The sequence below is a fragment of the Electrona antarctica genome, assembly GCF_951216825.1.
Source record: "Electrona antarctica genome assembly, chromosome: 20".
Taxonomy (NCBI): domain Eukaryota; kingdom Metazoa; phylum Chordata; class Actinopteri; order Myctophiformes; family Myctophidae; genus Electrona; species Electrona antarctica.
The window spans coordinates 4863739-4880809 of NC_136801.1; the positions used below are offsets into that span (position 1 = coordinate 4863739).

Below are 17071 nucleotides of genomic sequence, written 5' to 3' on the forward strand. Positions count from 1 at the left end.
ATTAGGATAAATACCATACTACGAGTACATTTTTGACAAGCAAATCTCTGTTGACACACAATGGTTCAGTGTTATACTGGCATGATGATTAAGCTCCAAAAATTAAAAATCCAGAGAAAGTCGTGTCATCATCTTCATCAGCAAAGAGCCCGTTGAAGAGCTCCCCACCGACTACCTGCAGCCACACCCTGTCTCCCACCTCTAGGTGCAGGACAGCGCCCCCTGCTGCTTGGTCTTCGCTGCTCTGGTAGTTGTCCGTGGTGTGAATGACCTTTGCCCCGTTCTTCACCAGAGCCACCTTGACATTTCGGGAGAACACTGTGATGTAGTAGGCAAAGTAATAAGCACCTGCCACGGCGCATGTGAACCTGCCAGTCTGTGGGTCGTAATGATTCTGCCTGTTGTATAGGATTTTGTCAAACCGGATCGGTGCATTCGGCGCTGGGAGTTTGGAGATTTCTGTGAGACCCACAGAGAAAGCACTTCGGGGGAGGATGAAAGTTTCTCCCTTCTCGCCGCTCTCTCCCTTGTCCCCTCGAGTTCCTCTCTCCCCCCGGTAACCCAAGGTGCCTTTGTGCCCCGGAACACCGATCTCCCCCTTTGGGCCAGGTCTTCCAGGGGGTCCCAAAGGCCCCTGAATGCCTCTGTCTCCCCGGGTGCCAATTTCTCCTTTTGGCCCCTCGGGTCCAAGAGCACCCGTTTCCCCCATAGGCCCTATGGGCCCTGGTAGTCCAAGCTCTCCCTTATTTCCTTTCAGGCCAATGGGTCCCTGGACTCCTTGGGGCCCCATTTTCCCAGGTGGGCCCTTTTCTCCGTTGTCACCTCTTTTTCCTTTCGGCCCTAAAGCGCCAGCTGCACCTGCAATGAACAAGGACATGTCAATTCGGAGCTAGCTTTTCTGGGTAAAATGTAAGTCACTGCAAGCTATTAAAATCATATCCCCAACCATGATGCTATATTGAATTGTACACATCAACATCCTCAGGGTGAATTTGAACTCTGAAAAAAACTGACACGGATTAGTCTGCTATTAGTTCAGCCTGAACTCTACCTGAACATTAACATTGAGTACCACAGACGAAAAACAGTCTAAGTCCAAATTTCATTCTGACCCCTCCACGAAAAGGCCTCGTTGTCCTGACCCCTTATCTATCATTTATACATTATGGATAAATAGTGTGGACTTAGACTGTTTTTCGTCTGTGGCATTCATTAAAGATGTGATGTAAAATAGTCCAATCACATTTATTCAATATGTTATTTTATAAACAAATAATATTGGCTATAGATGGTATAGCTAAAGAACCCTTTGAAACATATATGTCTTAATAGTGAGTGCTACTACTGTTACTATGTAATTACTGTTATGAGTTGCCCATGTCTGTTTACTCCAACTTGAGATACAGTGTACTTGATATGTATTGTGTACTGCCTGTACTGTAGCATACTTTATAGATAGGCTACGAGAGACATCTCGGCGGCAGCAAGGTCAGCCTTGCTGCAGTAGGCACGTTCTTCTGTCTCATATCTTATTGTCACGTCATTATGATCCAGCACTATATATGTTTCCTGTTTGTGTAATAAACTTTGTGAACCTTAGCGTGATACTGTCTCGTGTCCGTTAATTTGTTCTCCCGGGCCCGCCGCCGCAGTCGCCGTACCAAAGGAATACTTCAACTGGATTGTCACACACCACCCAGCCTGCACACACTACCTGTCTGTCAGAACCAGACGACCGTCCAGTACTTAGAGATTACAACAATTACTACAGAAACTCTGCCGCAATAAACAAAATGTAGTGCTTTGTAAGTATAGGTGAAATATCTCCAAGATATTACAAATTCATGACCATCACTTTCCAGTTTCGTAGCTCATTTAGAAAAACACCTACCCAATTCCCCTTTGTCTCCTTTAAGGCCATCCTTGCCAGGAGGTCCGCTAGCTCCAAGTTCACCTTTATCAACAAAATAATTGTGCATTCAAAAATCTTGACACTGATGCATAAAACCTTGACCGAGGAATATAGTGTATAGATATATATATGCTAATGAGAATCGCAGATAATTTTATCTGAGTTGAACCTCTTTCTTCTAACTTACCGTGATCACCTTTGTCACCTCTGAGTCCATCTCGACCATCTCTGCCTGGTAATGCATTGTGTCCAGGGTCCCCTGGTATCCCTGGATGTCCACAGACACATCCTTTTGGCAGAGTAGTTTCTGCCTGTGCAAGACACCTCGCCGCCAACAGGAGGAGCAAAAGAGTGATGCTCAGTCTGATTCGCAGCATTGTCCTTGATGCAAACTAAAAGATTGCTGTGTTACACTTTATAAGACTCAAACAACTGCAAGCCAAGTTACAGTACTTACACTAATTTGTAGCACACCAGCGCATCTATAGAAGTATTTATCAAACCCACATCAATACCCATGGAACAAATCGGAGCAAAATAAAAGACAACCAAGGCACCAACCAAACAAAACACTAACTGGATAAGAACTTTGGACAACAATGTTTGTCCACTAAGCCCCCATTCCATTGGTCTGACTACTTTTTGGTTTACTTATTGTCGCCTTCTGGCTTCTGTCAGTTACTCAGTTCCCCATCACCTATGCTCCATAGAAGTCCCTCCTTTCCCTTCAGAGCTAATTATCAGCTTGGACTCACCTTGTGGCACCATCTAGGTGTCCAGGGTACACTGTTGTGCCTTTCTTTGTCCTTAATTCAAGGTTCGTTGCAGGGCCGGTGGTCTCAAAAACACAGGGAGAAAAGAGTGGAAGAAAGACTCGCACTCAACAAAAAGGTTCATGGGTGACTCATCTCTTTAATTTTACATGCTCAATAAAGTGCTCTAACTGTTCAGTGCAACAAACATTTCAGTCATGCGACCATCATGATGATGATCATCGCATGACTGAAACGCTTGCTGCACTTAGCACTTGAGCATGTAAAAATAAAGAGAAAGTTATTTTCTTAGTCTCGGTCAAAAGGAGTCATCGATCCTTCTTTTTCCACTCTTTTCGCCATCTAGAACCAGCCATGAACCACATTACAAAGATTCACCTCTTCCTGTAGTGACTCAGTGCAGGATATTAAACTTACATCATGTAAATTATTGCACATGCTGTCACAACATTTTCACATGGATGGGTAACTCCTATTTAATAGTGTTGTGAGAGAACAATATTGGTATGCAAGACAGAATGACTGTAACATTTCAACTCTAACCTTTGATTTACATGTTTCCGCTATTAAGAAGCTTCCAGTTACCTAATGGAAACTATTAACAAGCAAATAAGTTAATTCATGCATGCTGTTATCACCCAAGCTATTTGAAAGATTTATAATTTATTAATATGGCCCCATAAACTGTAGTACTGCCATCAACTTTGACCTTTTCAGTTTGTGTTCCAAAGACCAACCCAGTCCTTGTTGAATTACTTTATTGATACTCCATTCTCCATTCATTCTATATTCCATGGGATGAATAAACAGAAAATACATATTTACACATATTTAGTGTATGAGGCTTTTGTCACTTACTTTCTCCTTCTATACTACAGTACAATCTCAGTATAATATAACATTTTTAAGCAATATATTTATGGCATTTCTTCTTTATTAAACAATATCACAGGGGAAGACCAGAAGAAACGGTTGTATAACACAATAGTGGTCACGAATTATACTATTAATAGTGCAAAATCCTGAGTTTAACTGACTGTAACCCTTCTCCTTACAGCGATCAGAATGCCTCAGCTTTATCATCTCATATAGATCTACAAACAATTAAGTTTAGATACTTTATTTCAGTAACATTTTACATAACAAGCCTCGAGATATAAATATATATCCAAAATATAAACATGACAACATAAAAGTGCACATTCAAACTAGAATCATATCTGCAACTAAAAATGGTAACTTCACTGTCATTCACTTGCCTGAGCAAAATTGGACACATTATAGGCTGATCTATTCTAACACACATAACCCTTAAAAGACCAAAGTCCATAATGAACCAAACATATTAGAGGTTGAAGTTGACGCCAATATAACAGTCTCTGTACAGTATTTCTTTAACCAGGCACAATGTGATGGTGATTTGGTTACAGAGGATACTGCAATCGGTTTTCAAAATTGCAGAGACATCATCAGTCATTGAGTTCTATTATACAGTAGCTCAAGGTGAAACAATAATACAGTGTAACAGACTGTCCCAAATCGTTGAATAATGGCACACAAATAGATGAACACATGAATACAAAGAAATTGAATACATGCTATATAACACTTGCTTATGTCTGTTACTTGAACATGTGTATGCTTTCTGTATTCCACTGTAAGACTAAATTAAATGAATGTTGAATGACTGACTTCATTGAACGAGGCCAGAGTGAGGACAGCAAATAGCCAAAGGGAGAAATGAAAGTAATATGTTCTGGCATTTAACATAAGTGTTGGAGATGGGACAAGCAGCATTTGAAGGGAAACTGTGAATTGAACACAGCCAGAGGTACGCAGTTTATGGAGGTTTTAGGGATACAATTTGAAGGGAACGTAGTTAAGGTGTAGACACAAGGAAGTGGGCTGCTACTGAGCATCCCATCATTGTCCCAGGAGCTACATGATCTGACGGTGCTGACCATAACCTGTCATGCCAGACTGGGAGGCCCCTTGGTTGCTGCCCATCTGCAGGCCAATCAAGCTCTGCCCTTTGCGCATTTGTTCTTCAGTGAACTCCCGCCGATACCCCTGGGCTTTCCTACAAAATACAGTAAAAAGCAAGACAGGCTTGAGCTGAGGAATTATGGAATGAAATAAGCATGTCCAAAGAGCTCCAGAAAAGTATACCACTTCTGTAGGTCGCAATGAGCGTTCTTATATCCTCACCTGTGGAACCAATCGCGGTCACCTCTGTAATGGCCGTCGTCCTTAGTGAGGGCCACACTGCCCAACGCCATCAGGGTTCTCTGCACTGCTGCCATATCTTTTCCTGTTGTCAAACATGTTGAAGAAATGTCTCATACAATTGATTTAAAAATCGGTTAACCCCTTTTGGTGTTAGCATCATGTTATGCTTTAGCTATTGAAAAATAGCAGATCTACAAGCTACAAGCGAGTGGCGCGCTACGAGCTTGTAGGTCTGCTATTTTTGAAAAATCGAAGAACGACTGACATAGAAACATAGCTTTTTCAGAAAACAGTCAGGATGTAGAAGACATTTTTAGAATCTGATCTCAGGTCAAATGGGTTAAGCAGTTCAGCACTGAGTGGAATCCTGTTTTGAGCTGCAGATGATTGGAAGGATGGTATATAGATCAGATGTGAAATGAAAGGCGTCAATCAAAAGCAACAATGATCTGAGAACACCTCACCTTCCCACAAGTCCACGGTTTGAAAGATATCAGTGGTCGTCACCCCATAGGCCTCTGATGCTTGCAGGAACTGGGAGATCTTCTCCATCTGTTTGAATGCCATCTGTGTCTCTGTGATCTTCTTGATGGGTTCCTTCCCTCTTGGATACAGGCTGTTGATAAGCCTGCAGAGAATCTGGAGGAGGGATGTTGTGGAGTGGTGAGCTGTTGTTGTACACACCTAGGCCTGATTTACACTGGCAGACAAATCTAGATTTTAACCCAGGTCTCCTGTGTGGGAAACCAAACATCTAATGCTCAGTCGTCCACAGTGGCATTAGACTTCTTGGCTTTCTGGCAGGGTGTTTTGCCGAATACTGGACAACTCACCCCGGTGCTTGCCCGGTTTTCCTCCCAGAACTTTCCCCAGTGAGGGGGATAACTTGTAATATGCTATTGGCTGTTTGTATTCTTTTTGGAAAAATATATAAAAGATACTCCTATGGAAAGTCTTTATCATTTTACTTATATTGACCCTATAAACAATTTAGTATAATTTAGTATATTTAAGGTTTTGCCCACTCAAATGGTACCTCGTCAGATAATCCCCACATAGCCTACAACAACTGCTGTGAACCGACTTCACTGTAGTAGCCTTTTCCATGAATTATATTTGTACTTAGGCTGACCAAAAGAATAAGGTCGCGAATACAAGCGGCCGAAATGAGTTTTCTTTTCGACGGGTGGCTGGCATCTCCCTTAGAGATAGGGTGAGAAGTTCAGTCACACGAGAGAGACTCGGAGTAGAACCGCTGCTCCTTCGCCTGGAAAGGAGTCAGCTGAGGTGGTTCGGGCATCTGGTTAGGATGCCTCTCGGGCGCCTCCCTAGGGAGGTCCTCGGCGCACGTCCCACTGGGAGGAGACCCCGGGGCAGACCAAGGCGCAGTTGGAGGAAATACATCGACTCACTGGCCTTGGAACGTCTCGGAATCCCCCAGGAGGAAGTCACTAATGTTGCTCTGGAGAGGGAAGTCTGGAGCTGTTGCCCCCGCGACCCGACTACGGATAAGCGGTTGAAGATGGATGGATGGATGGATGGACTTAGGCTGTCTGCTGGATGGATGGATGGAATGGATGTATGGATGTATGGATGGATGGATGGATGTATGGATGTATGGATGTATGGATGTATGGATGTATGGATGTATGGATGGATGGATGGATGGATGGATGGATGGACTTAGGCTGTCTGCTGTCGTGAACGTTTATAGTTAGAGATATTCAAAGTCCAGCTGCCGTCCAGCCTCTCCCACCCCTCACTGGGGAAAATTCCGGGAGGAAAACAGAAAAGGGGTGAGTCGTCCTGTTACCGTTTTGCCACTACAGTATATTCACCCTCGCTGACCTCCATTTCACCAGAGAACCCGACCCTGGACGACCCCCAATGTTGCAACGTGTGTTTGATCCGTGGTCTCACATGAGAAACAGAGCCCACAATGTTACCACCTGGGCTCACAACTCATCACTTACCAGACAAGTGTGTATATATATTGTATATAATATAGAGTAGACACACTGCATATACTGTATGTACTGTACATATTTAGAGAGAGACAGGGGCACATACGTACATACACACTCACGCACACTCACACACCAGCTAAACCTTCAATTACCAGTTAACTAGCATGACAAATGTTAAGGGCAGCTCTCCGGTTTAAAATTGCCATTATAGATAAAGATAATTTCATATATTTTGTATTTGACACATATTTTGGTTGAGCATTTTAACTCCTACATTCATTTCCCTTTAAGTTTTACAGTGCTGGCAAAAATAGTTTATGTGACAGCCTAAATAATTCAATGGTTATTTCTATTTCCAGTAGATGTACTAAGGCACTCACAGTTCCATCCATCAGCCAGTTCTGGAAGTTCTGCTTGCCCGGCTGTGGTCGCTCTAGGTTTCCTCCACACTGTGCGACTATCCAGTCCATCAACCGGACTTCCAGATCATTGTCATACTTCTGGTCTATCTTCTCTTGCACTTCTCGGCTCAGCCCATAGCTGGGTCCCCTGTTCGCCATGACAACACACCCAACAAGCTACACCAAACCAAAGCAAGCAACCCTGGAGGAAAACAGCACAGTTGAAGCTGAAAGGACAAAAATCAAATTATAACATAAGAATTATGCAAAGTCCTTTGTTTTCTTCCCCCCACTATGGTAACCACAATACTAACAGTTGTAGAATACAGTACAAAACCTTCTCATAGTAGCTTAAACATTTGAAATGTTTTCTTTCTAAATCTTTCCTTTCCCAATAACACCTGTCCCTTTCAGCTTAATAGGCTAAGGCGGCAGGGCCCCCTAGACATGGAGCTCTTGTGGGGATGGGTGTGGTCCTTCCTTGGCATTTGTCCCGGACAAGGACAGCCATCCTTATTGCCATGGGAGCAGCCAATCCAATTACTCTACACAGTACGCTGATGTAGCCCAAAGGCAAGCAAAGCATAAATCAAAGCAAATGCAGCAACTGCAACAATAATGCAGAGAAAAACTTTTCAATAGGAATCAGGAAATCCAGATATGTACGATAAATACACTGACAGCATTGTGACTGATCGAAAAGATGCTATTCCTAAAATGTGATACCCATTAAAGTTAGGCATACAGGCGATACTACTGATATAAAGTAGCCTAGGCTACGGCAGGACACTGCGTCATGCAATCACATATCTATCCCATGAAGGCTGCTGTGCACTTACTCTAGAGAAAAGGATGTCCCTGTCGTCCCCTTGCCACTGTGTTAATTCCGCTGAGTTGAGCAGAGCAGAGGATGCTGAATTGCTGAAGCATCCATGAAGCGCAACGGAGGGTCGGAGGCGCGTCCGTTTGTGCGTCAGGCGAGACTAGTAAAGACCTTACAGTACATTGTCCGGGAGTGGCACGCTGCTCGTTTTATATGCGACCGCCTCTGGGGATCTCTGTAAAGGCACAATATGACATGGGCACATGGCACCTCGGCTCTATAGCAGAGACAAATCGATATCCCCGATTCCAGCTTTAGGTAGCCTGTTAGTAGCTAGTATGAACCGACCCGTGTACTACTAAGGCTACAGTGTATGCTACGCGATATAGCCTTGGATCAAGACTATATCTGATCAAGTCTTGACTTTTACTTTAGTATCATAGATCTGATAGTCTTGACTCTTTATCCAAGGCTATACGCGATAAACCTTGCCATGCACCTGCCATGAGAAAATCGCATTTTATACTAGCCACACACGCACACACACCGTCTACATTAATGCAAATGCTAATAAAGATTAAACCATGAGGTAGTTAGCTATATTACAACTTAATAGGTAGCCCTATTTTTGTCTAGGTTTGGACCTAGGATGGATACTGTAGAAGGATTCAAGGAAGATATGAATTACTGTCCTTTTTGGAGCTAGTTGCAATAATGAGAGGTAGGCCTATTTGTCTGCTTTTATTGAGTTAGGAGTTATTTGAGGTGGATGAATGTTCCAGAGAAAGGCTGTCCTGTGTGTAGACTACTGCAGGGGTTCTCAACCCATGGGTCGCGAGCCCTCGGGGTGGTCGCCAAATTATTTTGGGGGGGGCCTCAAATTATATATTAAAAAAAAATCACACCCGTGTGAACTGAGTGGTGTAAGGTCTTATATAGACTGATCAACTGTGGTCTGACGTAATGTCTGACGTAATGAAATCACACCCGTGTGGTAGCAACCATGCTCATTTTTTGGTACGAACAGACACGTAAACTAACAAATCACACCCGTGTGGTAGCAACCATGCTCATTTTTTGGTACGAACAGACAGACAGACACAGACACGTAAACTAACAAAGCCAGTTGTGGGAGTGGTTTACACCACTCAAAAAAACGAATGGCTCGAAAAATGGGAATCAAGAGTTTACATAGTACATGCATAAACTTTCCTTAATGATTATACCTGGTTTCAGTATTCATTTATGATATATTTTCTCTATTATTACAGTTATTTTTGCAGTCAGTTTGTATTGGGGGTGGGGGGGATGCCAAAGCATTTCCGGGGGTCCCCAGCCAAAAACGTTGAGAACCCCTGGACTAGAGTGCAGCAGTGTGGACCCTATAGTCTCCAAATTATGCAGCTAAAATGTTTTGTGGCAGAATGTGCCGTTATTATGCAAATATGTTCCTATAAAAATATAATTTAATTGTGAATAACGATTAGGGAGGTCATGGTGAAATAGCAACATATATGCTACTGTAGACAAGGTGTCAGGTATAGGCTATAGCCAATCATGTATTTTTCATTCATGTGAATTTTCAATCATCCAAACATTGCCAGGCATTTTTCACAAACAGATGCATGCTCATATTAAATGTCCTTTGGTTTCGGGCTTGATATAGAGGCGAGTGATCACATACCTTAAGCGTGCAAGTGAAAGGTCATAATCGCAGTTAGCAGACCTGAGGGCAAGTTACTGGTTGGTTTCGCCCCATTGAGCGCAGTACAGCAAGCAGCCAATCACATGTTAATCAACAGCTCACTCAGCTCCAGCAGGGCTGGCCTTTCTACAACTTAGGTATATGGCTGTAGATATACTGATGTTACCAGTTCTGCAAACAAAACCTTAATGGAGCTATGCTACACCGCCTTTGATACTTATCTTGAGTGAATAAAACACAACTAAATGTAATCGCAAATTGCTTTGTAAACAAGGTTATCTCTTAGCAGTGTTATGAATGAATATTTAATGTATTTGCCTACTGCATTATCGTATACATGCTGTAAAGCTTTCAATAGTTTAAATGCCAAGAGCACTCAGCCTTCATTCATAACTTCATCATCAGTGAACAGTTACTTAGTGTTTGGGTGTAATGATGGGTGCTATCGCTTCAAGGTAGGTTTGGGTGTAATGATGGGTGCTATCGCTTCAAGTAGGACAGTGTTTGGGTGTAATGATGGGTGCTATCGCTTCAAGGTAGGTTTGGGTGTAATGATGGGTGCTATCGCTTCAAGTAGGACACCTGAACGGTTACTTAGTGTTTGGGTGTAATGATGGGTGCTATCGCTTCAAGTAGGACACCTGGGTGTAATGATGGGTGCTCTCGCTTCAAGTAGGACAGTGTTTGGGTGTAATGATGGGTGCTATCGCTTCAAGGTAGGTTTGGGTGTAATGATGGGTGCTATCGCTTCAAGTAGGACAGTGTTTGGGTGTAATGATGGGTGCTATCGCTTCAAGGTAGGTTTGGGTGTAATGATGGGTGCTATCGCTTCAAGTAGGACACCTGAACGGTTACTTAGTGTTTGGGTGTAATGATGGGTGCTGTTTGGGTGTAATGATGGGTGCTGTTTGGGTGTAATGATGGGTGCTATCGCTTCAAGGTAGGTTTGGGTGTAATGATGGGTGCTCTCGCTTCAAGTAGGACACCTGCACTTTGGTGTGCAGAGGCTTTATTGGCCCAAACAGGTGAAAAGAGATTAAAAAAGGCACAGAAAAACAGACTACATGTCTAAAATGACAAGAAAGAATGGTCCAAATAAAAGGAAAAAAAAGTGGTAGCGGCAGCAGACAGCAGCAGCAGACAGCGGCGATGGCGGCGGCAGACCGTAGAGAGGATGGTCAAAATGAACACTTGACATAATAAACAGAAACAAGTACAAACACAACCTGAAGAAACAAGGGAGCAGTTTGTAGGGGAGCTCCCTTTCATTACAGTTTGCACTGTCTGTGCGTTAACGTCTGTAAGGGCATATTAAACAACAAACTGACTATAGGAACAGCGGAACCGACGGTAGGATAACTGAGCGGCATAAGGGATCTAGTTTGGCAGAGATTGGACCATTTTTCTTGAGGGTGCTTCTCCCTGACTCTCATGCTCCCTTCCCCTCTCACTCAGACCAGGGTGGTCAACTTGTCTATGAGGTCATCGATGGTGTAGACCATGAGCTTGATGTCGTCCTTGTCGGCCATGCGGTGCTGGCCGTGTCGGCGGAGGATGACGTCCACGTCCTGGCTGAGGACACGCTCTGCCACCTGCATGGAGATGTGCCACGGCACATCCTCGTCCTTCAGGCCGTGAATGAGCCGGATTGGGCACATGATGGGTATGGGGCTTTGCAGCACACAGTGATTCTCCGCCTCGCGTATGAAGTCCATGCTAAACTTGTACGCGCCTTCCTCTGAATGCTTGGTGGGCACCGACCACTCGCCTTTCTCTTCAAACTCCTTACGTGTCTGGGTTGTCAAGAGCGGAGATTGAGAAATCACAGAATGAATAAGTATACAACCAATCAGATCGTAGACCCATGAGACACCGCAACAATACTATTTTTGTGCTCTTCAAAAAAACAAACATGTTATTGTTAATCACGACTCGCGAGTCATGACGTGATTGCAACTTAAAATATAAATGCATTCATTTGGGGCAAGCTCACCTCCAGAGGAAGAGAATTGAAAGAATTGACGAAGTGATCGGCTGCCGTGGAGATGCCCACTAGCGCTGCCGTCTTCTCTGGGCGTGCAATGCCGGCCAGAAGCATCAGCCATCCTCCTAGACTGGAGCCCACCATGATCTATGTACAGATAACAAGATTATAAACCCATGGTTAACTGAGTTGACCAACTGAAAAGGTTATTTACTTAAAAAAGAAAGATGTTTTCCTAAGTCCCAGATGATGTCATAAGCCTCTCTGTCATTAAGTTCCCGAAAGGGGAAAAGAATGCCAAAAAATAAAACTATTTAAAAACCTCTCCTTTATGTTGTTAACTTGTTAACTCGTCATAAGGCAGCAACCAGATACATTTGAGCATATTAATGTAATAAAGTATATTTTTTGGCATTATAAAAAATGCCAAAACATTTTTGGATAACAATCTCTCTACATTTTAGATAACAATCATGTACTATTCACAGAAGCAATGGAGAAATACTGTAGGTTCACAGAGCTAGAAAATGCCTGAAAAGTGTAAAACAGTGCCATCTTCTGGTTAAAATGGTACAAAGCAAACACACATGGACACTAGTGACAGTGATTCTAAACCTTTTTTGAGCCAGAGCCCCCTATCCAATATATCTCTTAACGGATCCTCACCCATTTCACTTTACACTCTCAAGAGTAAAAGATCTATACGAGTCCATTTGGTTACCAACTCTCCATTATTTAGCTGGGGACCACCTGGAGGTCCCCAGTCCTCAAGGACCACTGGTGTGTAGACCAATGTGGCTAAAACAACACCTGATGATAGTGACGGTATCACTTTGACGAAAATAACACGTCTACAACCCAACAGCGCATCATATCTTGACATGTAGATAGCTTAATAGCTCTAGTAGCAACCAATGTTTTCTGAACGCAGCCATTGATTAACACTAGTACAGAACTTAACTTTTGTTTTTGCGAGTTGCAATTCCATAACTTTCTGACTGTCAGCACCTTGCATCGTTTTATTACCCAAAAGGAAATATTTACCTGTGGGCCTTCTGTTAACTCATCCAATACAAAAAGGACGTCTTTCTTCCAGGTACCAACCGTCCCTTCTGCCAACACACCCTCGGAGGCCCCATGACCTGTATAGTCAAACCTGGCAAGGCACAAACACAACACATAGGTATCAAGTTATCAACACATAGGTGCCAGGCCCAGTTGTAAATAATTTGCTCGAAAACAAACTCCACGGAAGGTAGTGAATCAGGCTGGATCCCAGGAATGCGCGTAGTGTAGTTTGTTGTTTCCACCAAATTAGGCACAAATGGTCTTCCTGTCTACATGTCAAAGTGTCCTTGGGCAAGACACTGAAGTTGACTGAACCCTACATTGCCTCCAATGAGTCGGCCGGTGCTAGCTTGCCACCATTGGGGTGTGAATGTGGGATGTGAGGACGCTGGCGTGGACTGTTTGTCGCATCACCTCCCAATTCAAACCTTATTTTGAAGAGCCAAAACCAGCCACTGGATGTTACAAATGTTACTCACACTGTATGCGCTGTCGCATCCACTTCCAGTCTCGCGATCAGTGACGAGAAAGGCTGATCGCTACCATTTTACCGTGTCGGCTATGGACCGTGGAATAAACCTTGTTTTGACCAGAAATGTCATCTGGGACAAGGAATTGGAGATAAAGGCGATTGAAAGAAACATAATTTTATTTTTGTTGAGGGGCCTCAATAGAGTGTAGCTCCAAAGCCACTTTCACTTGGGAGGCTACACCAACGTGAACAGTTGCACATTTTATACAAACTATTTCCCCCTGAAGCTTCCTCGCACCCTGACAACTGCACCCCACGACTGGTCTAGTAGGATTGACTGTTCACTCAGTCAACATTTCAGTTATTCTTAGAATAGGGCATGTTAAAATGCCCTATTCTAATGCGTGGTACGGCCACGGAGCCGACTTGGGGACCCAACGCAGCTCCTCCAAGGAAAACAAACAAATGAACGGAGCTGAACGTGAATCCCCCCCACCGCCCACCCCTTTTTTCCCCTCACTGTATGTTTCTTTTCCCTTTTTACCTCCTTTATGATGAATTCCTGTTCTGTCCTTTGTCTATATAGAAGTGTCTATTTGTACGTCTCTAAATGTTTTTGATGAATTGAACATGGTGGACCCTATTGGAAACAAGTGTAATGCTTAATTGGGTCGTCCACTCACAGTTAACAGCCTTTGTATTGAGTTTGTGCTTGAAATGTACTGTAATTCTGCAAACTGTTAATACATTTTTCAATCAATCAATCAAAAAAAATGTATAGGTAGTAGTAGGTACTGGTAGTACCTGGCCATGATATGAATTTCTTTAATTTATCTGTTATTCTTGTGCACTGTGAATTCTGTGAAAGCAGAACTGGAGTTTTCTTTCTCTCGTTGCATAGTGAAACAGGTCTCAAGAGACGACATAAAATGTGCTAAAGGTTTGAGACCAAGATTGTGAGACCTATTTCGCAAAGCAATGATGAATGGATCCGCAAAGCAATGATGAAGGTAGCTGTACAAACCAAAGTTCTACCAAAGGTCAACTGGTTACAGGTTAAATTTACCAGTGGTGGAGAGCATTTTTGACAGAGCTACTTTTGCTTGCAGTTGAGCAATATTTGACTAGGAGTATCTATACTTTTAACTCCAGTACCGGAGTCGAGTACATTGTCCACCAGACCACCACTGCAGGTGTTACACTGAAGTTGTTGATGTGAACTCATCTTCAATATGTAAAATAGATATAGAAAGATTCAACCTAGTGTGGTCCATCTTTATAGTGATCCATTTAAATAGTGTACCTTAGCCCCAATTTGCAAGTTGCAACTCTAGATTTTTTTATAATGGGATGAATCTAGAGTTGCAATACCCTCCATTGACTCCCCATTCATCCAATTTGCTTTTGCGATCTGCTTGTATTAAACAACGTTAAAGTCACCAACATTGCAGCTCTAGGCCAAGTTTGAATTATCCTCTTTCAATCTGTCAAGCTTTTGTTTCATAAAAATCCACCTTAGACATGTTATGAGCTACTTTATGACAAGAAATTCTGTGCAGGTGTCTTTTTCTAAGTGTTGGAGTTTGGAAGCACTCATCGAAGTCACTGAACCGCCCTACGTACCACCTGTTTCGAATTTGCACATAATACAGGAGGCAGAAGTGTGACCCGTTAATAAAAACGAGTGCTTCCAAACTCCAACACTTAAGTAGCTCATGTCTACGGTGGATTTTCATGAAACAAAAGCTTGGCAGATTGAAAGAGTTAATTCAAGCTTGGCCTAGAGCTGCAATGTTGGTGAGTTTAACGTTGTTTAATACAAGCAGATCGCAAAAGCAAATTGGATGAATGGGGAGTCAATGGAGGGTATTGCAACTAGATTCATCCCATTATAATCTAGAATCTAGAATTGCAAATTGCAGCTAAGTGTACCTTAGGTATGAGTGTCCTAGAGACTTGCAGAACTCCTCCAGGGCCTCAGCTTTCTGTCCATTCATGGTGGAGGCGTAGCCTGGTAGGAACACCACACCTGGGCTCTTCCCCTTCAGTCTTCTGTAGGCCAGCTTTGGAAGATCTGGTCTTGAAGCAAACTGAACGGTGGTTTTATGTCGCACTCCTGGCAGGCAAAACACAGTGGTTAACAAGGCACGACCCCCAAATTAATATGTATACAATGTGTGTTAAAAAACAAAAAACAAATTAAAAAAAACACGGCGGAAGTTCCAGACCCACAGAATGCCAGCCCGGTTCCGGCGAGCTGCCCCGCGTCCGAAACGGTTGAGAAATGACAGTTACCGTGTGGAGGTCCCTCTACTGTACCCTCTACTGTACTGTACTGTACTGGGACACCCGAAATCATCATATATACAGTTAATGTGTGTGTGTGTGTGTGTGTGTGTGTGTGTGTGTGTGTGTGTGTGTATGTGTGTTAGGTTGCGCAGGTGGTGAAAAACAACCATGCCAGCCAGCTACCCAGCCACCCACACACATAGCTCCATAAGGGAGTGGTTGTACCACTCACTAAAAAAAAATGCAAATCTTAAGGCTCAGAACACGCCTTTGCATTTGGCAAATAGCCCATGCCCCATGTATATAGGTTTAAAGTGGTTCATGATTTTGATACCATTTTGCTGGGGACCCCCTGGAACGCCTTCAAGGAGCCCTGGGGCGCCCTGGGACGCTCTTTGAGTGATGTAAGGCACTGATGTAAGGCACTGCAATAACGTCAATAAAAAGGAGGCGTATGGACTTTCAAAAAAGCATGTCAACATATTGTGAAATACCAACCTGCCTGTGGGGCATATTGCATTTAACTCGATTGCTTTCTTCTCTCTATGCCATTTAAATGACTGTACATGCGAAACTAAGTGAAGAAAACTGTTGGTTGACAATATGTTCTTATTTTGTATTAGATAAGATAAGTCTGCGGCAGCCCGAATCAGTTCACAAGCGCAGGTACCGCATCGTTTACATGCTGTGAAATGTCCAGGCCACACAGGGCCTGCGTTGCCACACCCCCTGTCCATGTTTAACGACATTGTTAACGCTCTCAGTGAAAACAAACGGGTACAGTTTACATCGAGATTTTAAACTAACCTGCCAAACCATTTGGCGAGAACGTAGAGGTCCCTCCATGGTTTATAATCTGTGAAAGTCCTCTGCGACAGGACCTCAGCGCGACGGCTGCCATACTGCTCCGTGACCCACTGTGGAAATATCGCGAGACGAGATAAATCCGTTTCAAGGTTCAGTGCGCGGAGACTAGACTGGGATCCATTAACTTCGCAGGTTGCTAATCCGATCTGGGCCAAAAGCGGATACGGAAATACTGCATGCATGTATGTGTGTGTGCAAATTACCGGATACAGTAGGCGGGCTGTAGCCCAGGTCGGACTGGTTATAGGAATATAGTATACACCAAGGTTTCGTGAGTAGACCCTACTGCAAAGTACACAACTGGCCTTGACCTACTCAAAACACATTATGTAACAACAAATAATAGTTACTTATAGCTATATTATTTAGTTTTTTACCTCATGTTTAGACCAACATATGCTTCCTTGATCTGTCTATTCTGGATTTGAAAAAAACCTTGGGCTACTGGTAGCCTATTCATCTCGTAATACTACTATCCTTTTTTTGATTGATTGAAAATTGTATTAACAGTTTGCAGAATTACAGTACATTTCAAGCACAGACTCAATACAAAGGCTGTTAACTGTGAGTGGACGACCCAA

General features: G+C 43.2%; 3 protein-coding genes across 4 annotated transcripts; all 3 read right to left on the reverse strand.

Moving 5' to 3' along the window:
• Nucleotides 1-88: 88 nt before the first annotated feature.
• c1qtnf9 (C1q and TNF related 9) lies at nucleotides 89-2289 on the reverse strand (the record flags this gene model as incomplete). The annotated part of the gene is made up of 3 exons (XM_079490031.1): nucleotides 89-858; nucleotides 1892-1954; nucleotides 2100-2289. 3 exons carry the CDS (start codon nucleotides 2287-2289, stop codon nucleotides 89-91), a joined length of 1023 nt encoding a protein of 340 aa, XP_079346157.1.
• A 1442-nt stretch (nucleotides 2290-3731) lies between these two features.
• Nucleotides 3732-8519, reverse strand: tagln3b (transgelin 3b). 2 transcript variants are annotated; one of them, XM_079490042.1, is made up of 5 exons: nucleotides 8122-8519; nucleotides 7262-7484; nucleotides 5379-5553; nucleotides 4894-4996; nucleotides 3732-4765 (listed from the first exon to the last, which is right to left on the reverse strand). In XM_079490042.1, exons 2-5 carry the CDS (start codon nucleotides 7439-7441, stop codon nucleotides 4624-4626), a joined length of 600 nt encoding a protein of 199 aa, XP_079346168.1. In that variant the 5' UTR covers nucleotides 7442-7484; nucleotides 8122-8519; the 3' UTR covers nucleotides 3732-4623. The 2 variants fall into 2 exon arrangements, with proteins under 2 accessions (XP_079346168.1, XP_079346167.1); XM_079490041.1 differs by having other exon boundaries at nucleotides 7262-7509.
• A 2263-nt stretch (nucleotides 8520-10782) lies between these two features.
• On the reverse strand, nucleotides 10783-16560 carry abhd10b (abhydrolase domain containing 10, depalmitoylase b). Its single transcript, XM_079490034.1, has 5 exons — nucleotides 16431-16560; nucleotides 15267-15450; nucleotides 12839-12950; nucleotides 11804-11941; nucleotides 10783-11603 (listed from the first exon to the last, which is right to left on the reverse strand). The coding sequence occupies exons 1-5, from the start codon at nucleotides 16522-16524 to the stop codon at nucleotides 11262-11264; spliced, it is 870 nt and encodes a 289-aa protein (XP_079346160.1). The 5' UTR covers nucleotides 16525-16560; the 3' UTR covers nucleotides 10783-11261.
• Between the last annotated feature and the right edge of the window lie 511 nt (nucleotides 16561-17071).

Excerpts from the sequence above, each read along its gene's own strand:
- tagln3b (XM_079490042.1), bottom strand. The coding sequence starts at position 7,441 with ATGGCGAACAGGGGACCCAGCTATGGGCTGAGCCGAGAAGTGCAAGAG. Across the intron at positions 5,554-7,261 it reads ACTGGCTGATGGATGGAACT|ATTCTCTGCAGGCTTATCAA; the intron begins GTGAGTGCCTTA and ends TCCCTCCTCCAG. Across the intron at positions 4,766-4,893 it reads GACCGCGATTGGTTCCACAG|GAAAGCCCAGGGGTATCGGC; the intron begins GTGAGGATATAA and ends TGTATTTTGTAG.
- abhd10b (XM_079490034.1), bottom strand. The coding sequence starts at position 16,524 with ATGGCAGCCGTCGCGCTGAGGTCCTGTCGCAGAGGACTTTCACAGATT. Across the intron at positions 15,451-16,430 it reads CTCGCCAAATGGTTTGGCAG|GAGTGCGACATAAAACCACC; the intron begins GTTAGTTTAAAA and ends TTTGCCTGCCAG. Across the intron at positions 11,604-11,803 it reads TCAATTCTCTTCCTCTGGAG|ACACGTAAGGAGTTTGAAGA; the intron begins GTGAGCTTGCCC and ends TTGACAACCCAG.